A 16,069-nucleotide genomic window follows, 5' to 3' on the forward strand; every position below is an offset into this window, starting at 1 on the left:
CAAATGCAAATGACGTTTTCAACCTAATACAAGGCTTGTTGCTGTAAATTTATCGTAAATAAAAACATACACTTTCTTATTTCCTAAAGCATTCCAAAAACATCTTCATAAACCCAGACACATTTAGCTGTGTAGTGATTTGTAATTACAATCGTGTGTAAAAATCGTGATACGGATTACCGCGGCAAGCGGATGTGCAGCTTCGTTTTTTAAGCTTTTAAGGCAAAACGTTTCCTGCTGTGGTTTTGCATTTGGCAAGCACTGACAACTAAACGTAACAAATCGTGAAATGTGATTAGGAAACGAACCGACAGCTGCGAGCATAAAATCGCAGGGACAATGACTTTTGCGTGTATTCAGGAATGTAGTTTTAGGTGCAGGAAAAGGTATTGCGTAGAAAATATTCTTCATTTGCGAACAAACCAGTAAAACCAAGATTGTTCCGATTAAAATGAATTGTAGTATGTTTAAGGATGTTACTCCCCAAGAATCAAACAATTATGTCGAGTTCTTTGCACCAGCATATATGCTCCAGTTTATAAGCGTAATAATAGCATTGTATAAAAAGGCTAAAAAATGCTTTAAATTATTACAGTTACTTTGCATGTTGTTTGTTGTAGCACTTTTGTTAGGCGCAAACATAGGAGATATTGACAAATTAAAGTAGCAACCAAACAGATGAAATCAAATTTGTCAAGAGCGCATAATTAGCTTTGTGATTTTCCGATCGGCATAGAAAGAACTAAAAGAAGGACATATTTGTTATTTAAGATGAAGATTAAGCTTTCCTATCAAATTTCGGTAAAATGCGAATGTGTTTCTCGCTAGTACAGGACAGTGTGTCAACTTTATAAAGCAAAACCCCTCAGGGCATATGAACACGTCATCTCGAACTGGTCGCACCAAATCACAGTGTTTTGCATTGAATAACAATTTCATGTTGAATCACCCGAACACCTGCGTCATAATTTTTAGTCAGCAAAATTTACGTTGAAGTTGGCATTTGTACCGCGGGAACTGAATAAACAAGCAATGTAAAAACAAGAAATGTAATGACGTCAAAAGGCTACAATAATTCTAAGTCTGTTGGCTCTGTCAGTTTTACTGCTATGCAATACGTTTGCACATGCTGTAGTTAAATTGTACATATATGCGACAAACCAGAAATATAACAATGAACAAAAGTAAATTAAATTACGTGTGGTTTTTAAAAATGACATGAATTCATGTAAAAGGTGGCGTGTTCTAACACCAATTAACTTACAACACGAGACAAAGCACAAAAAACTTTATTGTCTTGCCTATTTCTAGTGACCTGGGTGTAATGTGTTTGATTAGAATTGATGCCAATATTCGAAACATTAATGTTATCTAAGTCTCTTGTCATTGTGAAACATGCAAGTACAATTTTGCCCCAATTTTTTGTACATCAAAGATTGGCCAAATTCCTTTTGTATAGGAGCAGCCAAAGCATCGCAGTATGATGCATCGGTCTTTTGTCACACGTCTAAAAATAGCGCAAAACCATGCTCAAATCAAATGCCAAACGAATTTGGCAAAATTGGTGACTCATAGGAAAGGCGAGAGGTCAAAGTGGCAGGTTGGGCCCGGAAATTATCGTTCGAGATAATAGTAAAGCGTATCCATGGTGACTCATAAACCGCGACGGAAAAAAGGTGTTTTCTGGTATAAAACGCGCGTTTGTTTGAAAAGCTGCAAATGCATTCAGCAGCTGTATAATATTTTAATATCTGTGTAGTACCTAATAAATAAAGCGATAACTTTTATATTGCAGTACTTTAAGTTGACGTATTTGTGAAACATGATCGTGTGTAACAAGTTACTGCTTCTTCTCGTTGCAATTTTTCTGTGTTTCACCTTCGGTAAGTAACAAACGCATTTGTAGAAAGATATAACGTAAAATGTAATATACAGCATTATAATAAGCCTGCTCTGCGTGGTTACTGTCCTTACTTGTCAGATATTTAAATGTACTCACATAGTTCAATTTGAACAAGACAGATATTAACATTGCTATTTAAGCAAATTTAATATCTTTGTTGATTTTTTTATAATTAAATATCGCAATGACGTTAATCGTCTGTCATTTTTTGTGAGTATTTTTAGTTATGGAAAGATATATCAGGTGCGGGTTTTGCATAAGCATTGGCTTTTCGGGTCGAGCCCACCCAAACTTGGGACAAACTTTGCGATTAAACAAAGTTAATGATATATTTTTATTTAAAGGCGAAGCACAAAGACGACGAAAATGTACAGCCTTGAAAGAGACAGGACTACTTAAGTTTGCGTAAGTTTCAGTAGTTGGGCTACGTATATCTTTTTTATACATAATGCTTACGTTTTGTAATGGAAAATATTGTGCCTTGTTTACCATAAATAATAAAATAAACCAACATTTTTCCTAATTGTTGCAATACGGCCCTTCTTAATTTTAACATGATCAATCTCAATAAATCAATCTGACGCATTTATCAAAAGAAAACCCGTGTTTAAGTAAATGCAAATAATTTCCGCGCTCATCTAGTAGTAATTTGTTTAGAAACTACAAGTTATATGAATACGCACCTATCGGCATTCGGCACCATTGCAAAGTATCGTGAATAGCAACACAATAAGTGATTTTCAATGTGAGGTTCAATGTTACACCAGACGTAAGCTTAATGGTGATTTTGTGTCGAACAGTTGTAGCAGTTCCTTTTTCGAGAATTCGAGATGTTTCTATCGATGTTTAATTGGCTACAAACTCACCAGCAAAGAAAGCGAAATGAGGATTTGCAGGTAAAAATTTTAATAAACAACATTTTTTGTCAACTCTTCGTTTCGTTTGTTGAATATAATCAAAATAAATATCCACGTCTAGCAAGTATTTCCTTCTAATTATCTTCATATTCGGAAACATTCTGTTTACGAAGCAGACTCAATGAGTTTCAATCAATGTCCATTTTGAACAAGGTCTAATGAACGGTGCAAGGCCTGCATTTAGGCACTTGCTGATTTGCAACTCTTCTATTATTTGCCTGGAGTTGAAAATGTTAAAGCAAACAAATCCTGTACACGACCAAAAATTTATTTACCAAAAAATACTTTTAGATGTACCAGCAGCAGATGCCGATGGACAGGAAAAAAAGCTTTCTGTATGGTCGCCCCTCCAGTTCGGTACGTTATTTTATAACCCTTCACACCTAAAGCTTGTTTTTTGGGGTCTTAATAATAAATTCCATTTATTTTAGGAGAGTTGCTCCTACAAGAAGGGTTACAACCGCAAAACCGCCTGTTACGAAACCTAGTAAGTATTTTATTGAGGACAAATCTCTTAACTTTTTGGAGTAGGGTAGTGGCACTCACAGAAAGAAACTTTCTCGATAGTGAGATGGTGGCAAGATCATTGAAACTTTTTTTATGGTTCTGTGAGGAAAATTTTTAAGTGTGACGGCCAGACCGCGTAATTGAAGCACTTTGTTCTTAATCACAAGCACCAGAGCCACACCTGGATAATAACTGCGACGTAGCCTACTTTTAGAAGTGGTTTGGTTTTGTAATTTCCTTTAAAGCCGCAGGTGCACCGGCTTTGCGAAACAATAAGCTGTTCTAGGTTTGGTAATAGCTCATGTGTAAGTTACTATTCTTAAAGCTTCTTTAATTTTCCAGGAACCCCAAGATGTTCAGCACTTCCATCTGTTCCACGCACGAGTGTGACGTAAGCATATTATATAAAAAATGCCATGCGGCGAGACTTCATCAGGTACCTCGCCGCATGGCAGACGAAACGTCGTAAGAATACAGTACGTTTATGCCAGAAGATCAGTACATTTCTAATTGCAATATGCCTGGCAGCAACAGGAATTGCATATTATATAGCTCGAATATTATTTGATTTTTTTCAACAAAACCGATAAACGATCTCTTCATACCTTCCTTTTGCATTAAGGCGGTGTAAGGTGTAGACAACTTTTCGACAATTAAGCGGGCACAGGAAAATAACCAAACATAATCAATTTATTGCAGATGCACCAAACTACGTTACAGCGGTTCAACATGTTTTTACACTTGCACACAAGGAAGTTTCGTAAATCGTCAGGCTCGTTCACGTCAGTGCAGGTAAAAGAAACCGTTTAGAAATTGATTGTATTTCTAATATTATTTTCCAGGATTTAAATATTATTTAAAAAAATATTTGTTGCATGTTACTTTTTTCCAGTGGCCAATTTTCATCAATTACAAACATTTTCTTGTTTTTTTTCTCATTTTTTTATTGTTTATTGAACATCTCACTAAAATTATGGAAATGTACATTTTAATCGTCCTTTTCTCAACAGATGCCGAGGTACAAGATGTTTCTGGACTGGTACTGCTCCTGTTTGCACTGTCAGGTAAATTCCAAACCTTTTTTTCCAATATTCGTGTTATGTATTTAATGCAGAACGTTTGCAAATTTTGATAATAAAATTATTTTTTTAAATAAAAAGATTTTAAACTAAAATGCTGTTCATAGACGAGCGGCCACACAAAGACCAACAACAACAGTCGCACCAACAACAACTGGTAATTATCCCATTCAAGCCATTACTTAAATTTATTTGATGTCGTATCACGAGTCATGTACTCGATACGTCCGGTTTTTCACTTGTTTAAAAACTTAAATTTTTGTAGCTCCTAAACGTTGCACGACACTCGCAAGAGTTCCACAGACAACAAGAACGTAAGCAAATTTCATTTTGAAATTAATATTTCAAACTAGATTGTGATCGCATATTTACCGCATATGATTTTGTTCCAGTTGCACCAGGGGCACATTGATGGGTTCCACGTGCACCTACAAGTGCACTCAAGGTCGGCTGGTTAATTCTGCAGCAAGGAGGGTGTGTCGGTAAGTTAAGTCATATCAACTCAGAAGCACTTGTCACATTTCTTATTTGTTGAAATGACCCAGTTACATTGAAAATGCATCAAGTTTTGTACCCACCACACGTTATCCATTCATTTGTTTATGATTAAATTGTTAAAATGGTTAAAAAGCAAATTAAATCAGTTAAATCGTGCGAATTAAAATGGGGACTGACTTTGTGGGGGAAATTTTGACCAACAGAATTTATTTGTATGCAGATGTCGTGGAAGCAGATGTTTCTGGACTGGATCGATCCCCATTTGTACAAGGTAGTGATTACACACAAGGATCTTAATTTTGCTCTTGCCAAAATGCTATTACATGTAGTAATAATTTTGGACAGACATCTGCAATACAGAGCAAAAACATATGACTGAAACCAATAATAACGAATAATTTGTAAACATTTAAATGCAAATTACTGGTGCAGTGCTCGGCAAGCTGAGTCAAACCGGAGTTTACGACTTTAAAAAAAAGTTTAACACTTACTTCTAAAATGGGGATATTGTACACGATATAGTGACTACATTGTTTGTGCACTGGGATATCCGTTGGAGTCAAACTGTGCCTAACACATAACTTAAATAGAAAAACGTTATGTTGTTTGTAGACCAAGACCAGCAACTACCGAAAAACCCACAACAACAGTCGCACCGACAACAACAACAACAGGTAAATTAAGTTGTATAACATCTTGCTGCGTTTGCTGTTTTTAAATTGTTTCACAAATTTGAATTTTTTGTTGTTCATTTTTTAGCTCCACAACGCTGCACATCTCTCTCTCCAGTTCCATTGACAACAATGACGTAAGCAGTATCAAAATTTACTTTTGGGTTTTTACTTTTCGTATTTTTGCGTGTTGAATCCTGACATCTTTACTTTAATCTTTATCACGTACTTATTTTGTTCCAGATGCACCAAGGGAAGGTTGATGGGAACGAGGTGCACCTACGAGTGCACTCAAGGTCGTCTTGTTAACCCTTCAGCAATGAGGGTGTGCCGGTAAGCCAACAATATATTGCATGTTCATTTTTCGTGCACCATTTTTCGTTTCGCGTGAATGGAGTGTGCTTCAAAGAACAAAATAAGACTTTAATCGGAGCGAGAACCAATTCCACGCTTTTTGATTCACAAACTAAATCAACACTTGTGAATAACATTTATCAACTGATAAATATATTTGTATGCAGATGTCGAGGAAGCAGATGCTTCTGGACTGGATCGTTCCCCATTTGTACAAGGTAGTACCTGCAGAACTGTAGAAGTGAATTTTATAGTTAGTTTGTAACATGTGCGGGCACACTTTACCTTTAGCACCTGCAAAACATAGCATGACGCAATCATTTAAATCAACAATTCGGATTTATTACGAACCCTACAACGCTACAACGGTTCTGTGTTCGCGGCAATTATATGATAACCAAAGTTTTTTAAATTCTTACATTGTTATATCCGAAGTAATATATTTCTGCTTCCGCGGTTAAAGGTTTTTTTACACCAAGGCATATAGTTGTGTGCTATTTTCGATTGTAATCATTTTGTTTGTATAGAACGACCACCACGACTACAACCACAACTACAACGACCACTACCACTCCAGTACCAACCACAACCATCCCACCAACTACCACAACAGCCTATGAAATGCCAGGTTTTAAAAAACTTTTTTTGAGGGTCACAAAATCGTCCAAATACTAATGTTCGTGTTTTAAACAGAAAGAACGGTTGAGAATGATTGTCCGGTACCAGACTTCGGACGCCATTCATTCCAGGTATATCAACAATCTAGTTTTGTTACTGCTGTGCTTTGAACGTTTTTTGTAATTTAACTAATACGTCACTGAGAAATAGTATTTTAAAATACAATGTTGGGGATAAATTAATTTTTGATTCAAATAAATTATTTTTTGCAGGTTTTAGACACTTGGCCAACAGGAGCAGTTATCAGAATTATTATTAACAAGGATCATCTGCTGGTCGAACATGGGTGGTCGGTTCTTCTTACCTTCACGAAGTAAGTGCTTGGAAAAAGTTTAAATTTTTCTGAAACCTAGAGTGGTGACACTAATTGTGGTTAACCAAATTGCCTCCAAATCTGAGGTCACTGTAAACCCTCAAAATCGCAAATATCTCAAATACTTGACAGTTTTATATCGCTTTAGGGACTTACCGGAAACGATGAGCGTCATTTCGTGGACTTCGAGGGTTTTATCATTCAAGGGAAAGTACCTCTTACTAACGAATCAAGTGCACAACAGCGATCTAACAGGGGTCGATATGTTTTCTTTCACCATTGTTATCATTGGAGCTTCACTCGAATCCATGAGTGGCTATACAGGTAAACAAGCAATAAGTTGTTTATATATAACATCCGAATCAATGCATAAACAAGATTATAATTATTGACGCTTAAATTATGACCATAACTGAATGTGCTTATATTGGCATTGCGGTAGACAACCACGTTTATGATCAAGCCGAGTCAAAAACCAATATTGAGCAAAAACAATTGAAAATCTGACAAACAGAAAGCCTTAACAACATTTCTCTAACTTCTGGTTTTTATTACTTGTAGCTTTGGTTGCTTTTTATCCGGAACCAGTATCAAATGCTTCTTGCTTTGTGATGGCGAACAACGGAAACCCAGGACGATTCTTACAAACAGAGGTTGTGAAAGTTTAAATAAAAACTCGCCTTAATAGTTGTATTTACCACAAATTATCAGAAATGATTTACACAAATTATATTTTGCGTTGCTTTTGACTTGAAACGAGGAAGCGACTTCGTAAAGTTAAAATTCTGTGTACTTGTATGTAGTTTTTTTAAACTAACTTGAAACATGTGATTTAGAGGGAGAACTCCATATCTACAGAAACTGTTCAAAAAAGCCAGGTAACTAGTTTTGTGCAAAAACATTGACAAACTGTTGCTGGTATACAGGACTTAACGAAAACAATTACTTAAGGTTGGAACTGCGCCTCCCATGCCTCCTGTACAACCCCCGGTACCTACAACCAGAAAACCGACAACAACAACGACAACCACACAAGAACCCTTTCAGCCACCAGCACCAGGCAACAATTGGAACACCGACAATAACAACAATCAAAACAACAATCAAAACAATAACAACAACAACAACCATAATCAAGACAACAACCATAATCAAGACAACAACAATAATCAAGACGACAACAATAATCAAGATAACAATAATGAACATAATAACAACAACAATAATAATCAAGAGCTACAGGTCAATGACGCGGCTGTGCAGAGAATGAAGGGACAGTGCAATGGTAAATATAAGTGTTTCGAGCATTTGTTGATCTACTAATATTTACAATTGTTTTCCACTATAAGTTCTTCAGAAAGGTCTTCGAATAAAGAACCCTGGTTACACTTCTGGATCAAACAGCGAGAAATTCCGTTTTAATGCTGATGTTGTCATCAGTGGATCCAACAACATGATGAACGACTGGACGCTCAAGGTTGTTTTTTCGAAACCCATCGACAGCATACAAGTACGACAAGCATTGTTTGGCTATTTTGTTTATAACAACGTTAATAGAATACAGAATAAAATTCGTTTGTGAGACAAGTAAAGAACACAATATATCTAACTTTTACTTACGCAGTTTCAAAGACATATTGTTACATGAATTGATTCTCTTTCAACATCTATATCAAAAAATTAAATTTTTGTTACAAATAAGGTGTGGGAAGCTGAAATGAATGAAAAATCACATGACGGATACGTTTATTTGTTCCGTCCGAAGACGTGGAATTCACAGTTAAGAGATGACTTCAGTTTCCTCATCATACCCGAGATGTCATCTGTGGATACACCAAAAAGTGAGACAGATATACTACATCTATATTAAATGTTTAACACGACTTTGTTGCTGTAATATATTGTCGTTTACTGTAGTGTTTCAAATATGTTTCTTATTATATTTTGCAGCCGTCATGTTTCTTTGTCCTGATGGAATAAAACCAAACCTAGACTGGCATGGAATTTTTAAAGCACCAGAACAACAAAATCATGGTAATGGTAGTTGTGTTACCACCAGTTTTTTGTTTGCATTTATCTACAATCGTATGTGGACGTATTACAGGACAAGGCATGTCACAGGCAGAACAGGAAAAAGAGAGACTAAGACAAGAAGAAATTGCCCGCGAGCAACGACTACAAGAGGAAGAACGACGGAGACAGATGCAGTTAGAAGAGGAACAAAGACGACGCCATGAAAATAAACAAAACAAAAATAACAATAACAACAATAATAACAACAAAAACTCAAACAATAACAACCACCAAAATCAGAATAACAACAATCACAATCAGGACAACAACAACAACAACAACAACAATAACAACTGGAACAGCAATCAAAATCAGAACAACAATCACAATCAGAATAATAACAACAACAACAACCAAAACAACAGAGATGCCAACCATCACCCGGATCACAATAATAATCCCAACTTCCACAACAACAACAACAATAACAACAACAGTCCTACAACCTATCAGAGGTAAGCAATTAATACTAACACTCATGCAAAGTGGGTATAAAATATTTGTTATTGAACTGTTTTTCTTAATAAGGCCTTCCGCTGGTGGTAGTGGAAGATGTTCGGGCGCTAAAGGGATTTTACCGAAGAATCCAAGGCAGACGCGAGTCGTGTACAGAAAATCGCCAGCAAACGGTGAGCACAACAACCACACAAATTTCTTTGCCAATAAAAGCAGATGATGTTGGCCTAAAGAGGTCTTTGAATTTAAGAATTTAATTGGGACAATTCCAATGGCATGATACAAGAAATCCCCGTACGTAACGCACCAAGAGAATCTCATATTTACTTCACTCGGTCACATTCAGAAAAAAATTAATGTACACTATAAGTTTCGTTATTTTAGCTTATAAAGGTTATGTTTTGTTTGCAGAACGGCGGCCATATGACTATAACCAAGTTATCGCCATGTCCATTCTCTTCTACGAGGCGCAAAGATCAGGAAAACTTCCAAAAACAAACAGAATTCCTTGGAGAGGAGATTCCGGTCTTCGTGATGGCTGCGATGTGTCTCCTGCAAAAGATCTTACTGGAGGGTGGTACGATGGTAAGTTTCCCAGAAGTTTCTTTCTCTACTGGTCTGATGATGTCACTTTGGTAAACATGTTGTTTGTGTTGGTTTACTTTTCCGTTTTTATCAAATTGCACTATTTGCTATTTAATACAGACTAAAGATAGATTTTTAAAAATAAAAAAGGTGTCAAATCCAAGAATCTTTTGGATATTTTGTGCGTCAAAAAATACAAAGCACCAGGGACAGCTGAGCAACAAACTTCATTTGCTATTTGATCAGCATATGCGCGAGAACACAGCAAAAATATATGTAAGAAACCAAAACAACTGCCTTGTATTTGTAGCCGGAGATCACGTCAAATTTGGTTTTCCGATGGCCTGGTCGGTCACAACTCTTGCATGGGGAGTGATAGAATTCCAAGATGCTTACAGAGACAGCGGGGAATATTCAAACGTCCTCAGCTCTCTACGTTGGGTTACTGACTATTTCCTCAAAGCTCACACGGCAAAATATGAACTTTATGGACAGGTAATTTTTTAAGTTTGAATAACTTCGACAAATTTCGCGTTTCCTGCAGCGGCAAGTGCAAAAATTTATATTGGTTTGTTATGGCGTGTTTTTGTGCGATGAATAAACCTCATAGAGATTGTGCTAATTTTGTTTCATAAGCGCTCAATGCCTGCGCCAAATGTGACGCGTTTCTATTTTTAACTCATTTATTTTTTAAAGGCAGAAAATTTTACCGCAACACCAGTAACGAATAGTTGTTTCAGTAAAAATTAATCCGTTACCCGCAAAAAATATATTTATCAGCGTCACGATATTGCCACCGTCAAAACAAACGACGGTCGAATAACTTCTCATCACTGACCAAACACATTTTACTCGCAGATTGGAAGTGGTCAGGCCGATCACGCTTACTGGGGAAGAGGAGAACAAATGAACATGGATCGACCAAGTTACAAGATCGACAAAAACAACCCGGGTACAGAACTAGCTGCTGAAACAGCCGCCGCTCTGGCAGCTTGCTCTGTCGTGTTCCGCGAGTCGGCGCCAACTTACGCCAACAAGCTGTTGAAGCACGCGAAAGAATTGTACGAGTTTGCTGACAAATACAGGTCAGAAAACAGAAACCAACTACAATTTAAAAACGAAAATATAAATTTTAATAGGCTTTTTACATTTGATGCCAAGGTAAGGCATAAAAGTTGCTAGATGTCACAATTGCTGACGTGATTTTATTTTCTTCTGAGTTGAATATTTAAAAGATTTTGATCGATTAAATTAAAAAAAATGAATTAAATATCAAAAATATCCAACTGGAAGTCGTGGTCTATCATGAAATATCCGGAAAAAACAAAATGCTGATATTTCATATCAAATTGATTTACAGGCGATCATACCACATGTCTATATCGGCTGTGAACGCTTACTATCGATCTTACAACGGTTTCAACGATGAGCTTGTTTGGGGTGCTCTCTGGCTCTACCGTGCGACAGGTTTGGCAAGCTACTTGACAGATGCTAAAAACAAATACCAACAATTCGGAGGCGGAAATACACCAAAAATGTTTTCCTGGGACGACAAAAGAGCAGGATCTCAGGTAATTACGTCCAACTTGAATTTTAATGTTAAAAAAAGCTCAAAGAAATAATTTTTTCTTGAATGTTCTTATCACTGCTTTTCTCGCGTCATCTGGTAATTTTTGCTTTCAACCAGAAATCAAGAAACCAAAGCATTTATTTTTTTATGTGACGGGGCAGCAAATGCTGAGGAATATTTACAGTTTAAACAAAAATCCAATAAAGTAAAAAGCCTAACCTTGTGGGTTATTGTTGCTGTCATCCATGCCTACACCCATAATGGACATGTAAAATATTTGCAGGTGCTCCTTGCCAATTTCACGGGTGAACAAAAGTACAGAACTCACATCCAGAATTACCAACGTTTCCTCAACGGTGGCGGAGCTCACAAAACACCGAAAGGTCTTGTCTGGCTCGACCAGTGGGGATCAAACAGATACGCAGGTATCATGAAACATTTTGATATTCTGTAACTACTCGGCCGTATGTAACAATTCAGTATTACCAATGCCAGGTTGCTTATTCAATGCAAACTAGCCATTCCATAGCTTAGGAGCCAAATTTCTACTGTAAAGGCCTCGATTACGATCGTAACTATCTGGGAGAGAACTTCTGAACATAAAACACATGTTAAACTTCACATGAATAAATTAATGTTGCGGAACATATATTTTTCTGTGTGAATTCAAAACAACGATTATGCAGACAGCTCACTTTGTTAATATTTAATTGAAAAAATTAAATTGTTGCAGAACATGACAAAAAAAAGTAAAATTTTTAAAAGTAATTGGGTAACATTGTTTGTTTGTCTTCAGCAAATGCCGCATTTATCGCACTGGCGGCCGCGAAGGTTCCATCGATGCCGAACAAACAGAATCTTATAAAGTTCGCCCGTTCACAAATCCACTACATGTTGGGAAGCAGTGGAAGAAGTTATGTGGTTGGATATGGAAAAAATCCTCCACTCCGCCCTCATCACAGAGGAAGGTAAAAAATTCATGAGATTCATTCAAAATTTGTATTTGTTTTCGCTCGAAAAAAAGGTCGCCAAACCTAACGGTAATTTAAACTCTTCTAAAATCTCTTGGATGCTACCTTGCGCAGTCAGGGCACGCAAATCAGGCCACTCGATGTAACCTATCGACTGCTTGCTTTTCAAACAATTGTGTTGTTTTGTTTAGTTCGTGTGCAGCGCCACCTGCCGACTGTTCGTGGGGAAATTCGTTCCACAGCAGTGGCGCTAACCCGTTCACATTGTACGGAGCTCTGGTTGCCGGACCAGACAAGAACGACAACTACGTGGACGACAGACAAGATTACGTGGCAAATGAAGTGGCGACAGATTACAATGCTGGGTTCCAATCTGCACTAGCTGGTAAATTTAAAACTAGTATATTCTATAAATTGAAACATATTGTTCGTTAATTATGTTGCAACACTAAAGGTTGCCGTATCAGTTGCATTCATGTCCACCAATGTGTTCTTTTATCGATTGGTATTTTCTTAGAAATCTCCAAATAATGTCATGAACATAAGAGTGCTTAGCTTGTAGGTAATTTAATTATTTCATCAACCCTACTCAACGGAGACGTTTTGGCTGATGAATCGTTAACTGCGTCCACAAAAATCGCAGTAATTCTTATATACTTTTATTTTATATTCAGGTCTAAAGTACTTCCAAATCAAAGCAAGAAGATCTCGTGGATAATTATGAGACTTTCAGTAGCTTTTCCAGTCAGATATGTGCAAACTTACGTCATAATTATTCCCAAATAAAATAATTCAGCAATAACTATGTTACTTTTTTGTCGAAGTGTAAATGTCAGAGATAGAAAGAAAGGTATCGAGTTATGTCGCTAAAAAAATACCAAACGAAAGGAGACCTTTTTTAAGCCCAGAAATCGGCAATTTTACCCAGTTTCAAAACACGAAACTCGCCAAAAAATATTTGACCCCAAGCAAAATTTTGCGCGCGCCACTATTAAACATTACGCATTCGTCTTGCACGAGTGGTCAGGTACTTTTAAGCGTAACGATTGGTCTAACAATAACGCGGGGCAATCTTAAACATAAACAGGAGCAAATCCTGGTAGAAGGTGTAAGATTCGGTTCAAAATGTCAATACATTCTGCAGTGCTTACCAAAGCTTATCTTGGATCTGTATGTATAAGACAATATTTTAGTACAACTTGTCACCCATAGCTGATTTTCCAGACCGGTGAGGACTGTATTGGACGCTTTTGAAGAATTAGAACAAAATTGTTGATGATAATTCGTTACACTTTACTGCACTCAACTGATTGCACTCACATATAAATAAAAAATCAACATACTGTGACGTCAAAGAAAAATAAAAATCAGTACGAAAATGTGGCACCAAAGAATGAGATACAACTTGTAAACGGAAACCAGATCTTTTTAAGGGACTTGGGGGTCAATCCATCGTATTATGACGTCAGAATTCAATAGCAGGCGACCTGATGTTAAGTTTAAATTTTCTACCACCGTTGTTTTGCTGGAAGCTGGTTGTTCGTGTTTTTGACAAATGTGTGTTTTCCGGCTGAAACATCAAGTTGTTATGATTTAAAATTGCCGAAAAAAGTAGTTTGTTTCAAAATTGCCGAACTATCTGAGATGTCCATCGTATTAAAAAGGTACATAACAGGTGACAGGTTCGTTTTCAGCCTTAATAAAAAAAATGTTTCAACAATTTCCTACCGTTTCGTCGTCTTTATGCTTAAATGCAAAGAGTAGGTCTTCTTTGCGGTCAGATTTTCGAGAAAAACTTTCGTAACTTCGACGGTCGGTGTCGACACGTGGCGGCGCAGCGGAGCCAAGTTGTTGCAGTAAACAGGATTTGTGATAAACTGAACCGCAACTGAAAACAAAAATTTTAACATTGGTGAAGCAATTTAACGCGACATATTTTTCTTTGTTCTTTATGCAAATCCAAATATTGCATAAGTTTTTGCAAACGCCAATTTTTTTCGACTAACTAAAATTCGCGTCAACAAACCAGCAAAAAAATGCTTCCTTCGCTGAGTGTAAAGTGTTAATTTTCACTTACTATTTCTATTTGCTCATGATGCCATGTTACACTAAAACTTCTGCTTGCTTAAATTTTAAAAATAGAAATGAAAACCTGAACATGTGGCCTAACGAGAAAAACGAATTTCCTGATTTTAACAAAATAACAAACTTTTGTCCAACCTGAAAACGAGAAGTTTTTGTTCTTCCTGATTCTTTACCGATCGAATCACAGACTTCCTGCATAAAGTGCATAGTTGGGATCTAGGGGCGATTCCACGTGTAATGTTCTTCCTGAGGCTGCACAACGACTTGTGGCGATCTCTAAATGTTAATTTCATTCAAGCAACTAAAGTGTTTCAAAATATTCTTTGCACATTTTTTTAAATAGTATCCAATAACCGAAAAATCGGTTATCAATGTATTTTTAAAATGTTACAATCGGTCGATTCATGCATTTACTTAAACATGCTGTGAACGACATATTTTTATCCTTCGTTAGGCCAATGTTAAATTGAAACCATGTCAAACACGTGGGCCAAAATTCTTTCCTAATATTTTAACAAAAACTCCAGGAGCACAATTGAAAAATATTTTCACATACAAACCTTGCGAGGAGGTTTAAAGTCGTGTCGAGCAACGTTCGTTCGTACTGATAAGTTTCCAACATTCCCAGAAGCAAATTACGAATTTCACCGAATTTTCCACTTTTGTATGCAGGATCCTTAATGTGTTTGTGGAAGAAAGTACATGTAAATGTTGAGGTTTTGATATCTACAAACTTTAAGCACAAATTCAACAAAGTGTAACAAAACTTGAGCAAAATGTGGCCCTTTAAACAAATTGTTTTCTAACAGGATCAACACAAAAAAACATATTTAGGCAGTCTGAAAAATATGTGAGAATAACACTCATTAAAGTTTGCATTTTCGTTTATCCTGTTCATTTGTTTGCAACCGTACAATAAGTTATTTACATAAGATCCAAAACTTGCATTCACCCTTTTGCTTTTCAGAAGATTGTAATGCCTTCCTGACACCTGTTAATGTTAACAGTGTTTGTGAGTATTACTCAACAGTCTGGATTACTAAAAGCAGACTTTATCCAACCACCTGCTAATCCAGAGGTAGATGGTTGGTCTGTGCTTTGTTCTTCGCCTGCAATGTACATTTCGCTTGCATAAAACTGATTTAATTTCTTGTTGTCAAGTTTTTCTTGTTTTCAAGTTAATTAAAATTACAGAATAAGGAATGTGACATCTAAAGTCCGAAAACCTGGTATTAAGTATTATTACATCAAATTTTTCCAAAATATTTTACCTAACATCGTTGCAATCTGCACCGTGATATTTGAATCCATATCTGCGTTGTGTCTTCAACTCTGATAGAACCTAACCCGTCCAAACCAACAAGCGTAATGAGGTTTTTGCGCCATACCTCCCGCATTTCATTCTTTTG

General features: G+C 36.6%; 4 protein-coding genes across 4 annotated transcripts in view; 1 reads left to right on the forward strand and 3 right to left on the reverse strand.

The window, feature by feature from the left end:
* LOC145890445 (uncharacterized) overlaps nt 1-16,069 on the reverse strand; it is a 74,619-nt gene that overhangs the window by 36,866 nt on the left and 21,684 nt on the right. The gene's annotated exons all lie outside the window — the stretch shown is intronic.
* LOC145888931 (uncharacterized) overlaps nt 1-16,069 on the reverse strand; it is a 64,696-nt gene that overhangs the window by 28,067 nt on the left and 20,560 nt on the right. The gene's annotated exons all lie outside the window — the stretch shown is intronic.
* Nucleotides 1,799-13,372, forward strand: LOC145888935 (uncharacterized). Its single transcript, XM_082979804.1, has 35 exons — nt 1,799-1,883; nt 2,248-2,308; nt 2,704-2,799; nt 3,112-3,177; nt 3,252-3,307; nt 3,670-3,718; nt 4,027-4,119; nt 4,338-4,391; nt 4,514-4,563; nt 4,672-4,720; nt 4,799-4,888; nt 5,125-5,175; nt 5,517-5,578; nt 5,664-5,712; nt 5,819-5,908; nt 6,097-6,147; nt 6,457-6,557; nt 6,623-6,678; nt 6,820-6,920; nt 7,069-7,244; nt 7,482-7,573; nt 7,872-8,205; nt 8,270-8,430; nt 8,623-8,761; nt 8,871-8,960; nt 9,031-9,448; nt 9,522-9,622; nt 9,861-10,034; nt 10,345-10,529; nt 10,893-11,119; nt 11,395-11,605; nt 11,888-12,029; nt 12,401-12,572; nt 12,767-12,960; nt 13,250-13,372. Exons 1-35 carry the CDS (start codon nt 1,823-1,825, stop codon nt 13,291-13,293), a joined length of 4,146 nt encoding a protein of 1,381 aa, XP_082835930.1. The 5' UTR covers nt 1,799-1,822; the 3' UTR covers nt 13,294-13,372.
* On the reverse strand, nt 13,804-15,971 carry LOC145888936 (uncharacterized). The gene is made up of 7 exons (XM_082979805.1): nt 15,932-15,971; nt 15,725-15,826; nt 15,589-15,651; nt 15,221-15,386; nt 14,796-14,936; nt 14,304-14,463; nt 13,804-14,145 (listed from the first exon to the last, which is right to left on the reverse strand). The coding sequence occupies exons 1-7, from the start codon at nt 15,969-15,971 to the stop codon at nt 14,041-14,043; spliced, it is 777 nt and encodes a 258-aa protein (XP_082835931.1). The 3' UTR covers nt 13,804-14,040.

The sequence above is a fragment of the Ascidia mentula genome, chromosome 2 (genome assembly GCF_947561715.1).
Source record: "Ascidia mentula chromosome 2, kaAscMent1.1, whole genome shotgun sequence".
Lineage (NCBI taxonomy): Eukaryota > Metazoa > Chordata > Ascidiacea > Phlebobranchia > Ascidiidae > Ascidia > Ascidia mentula.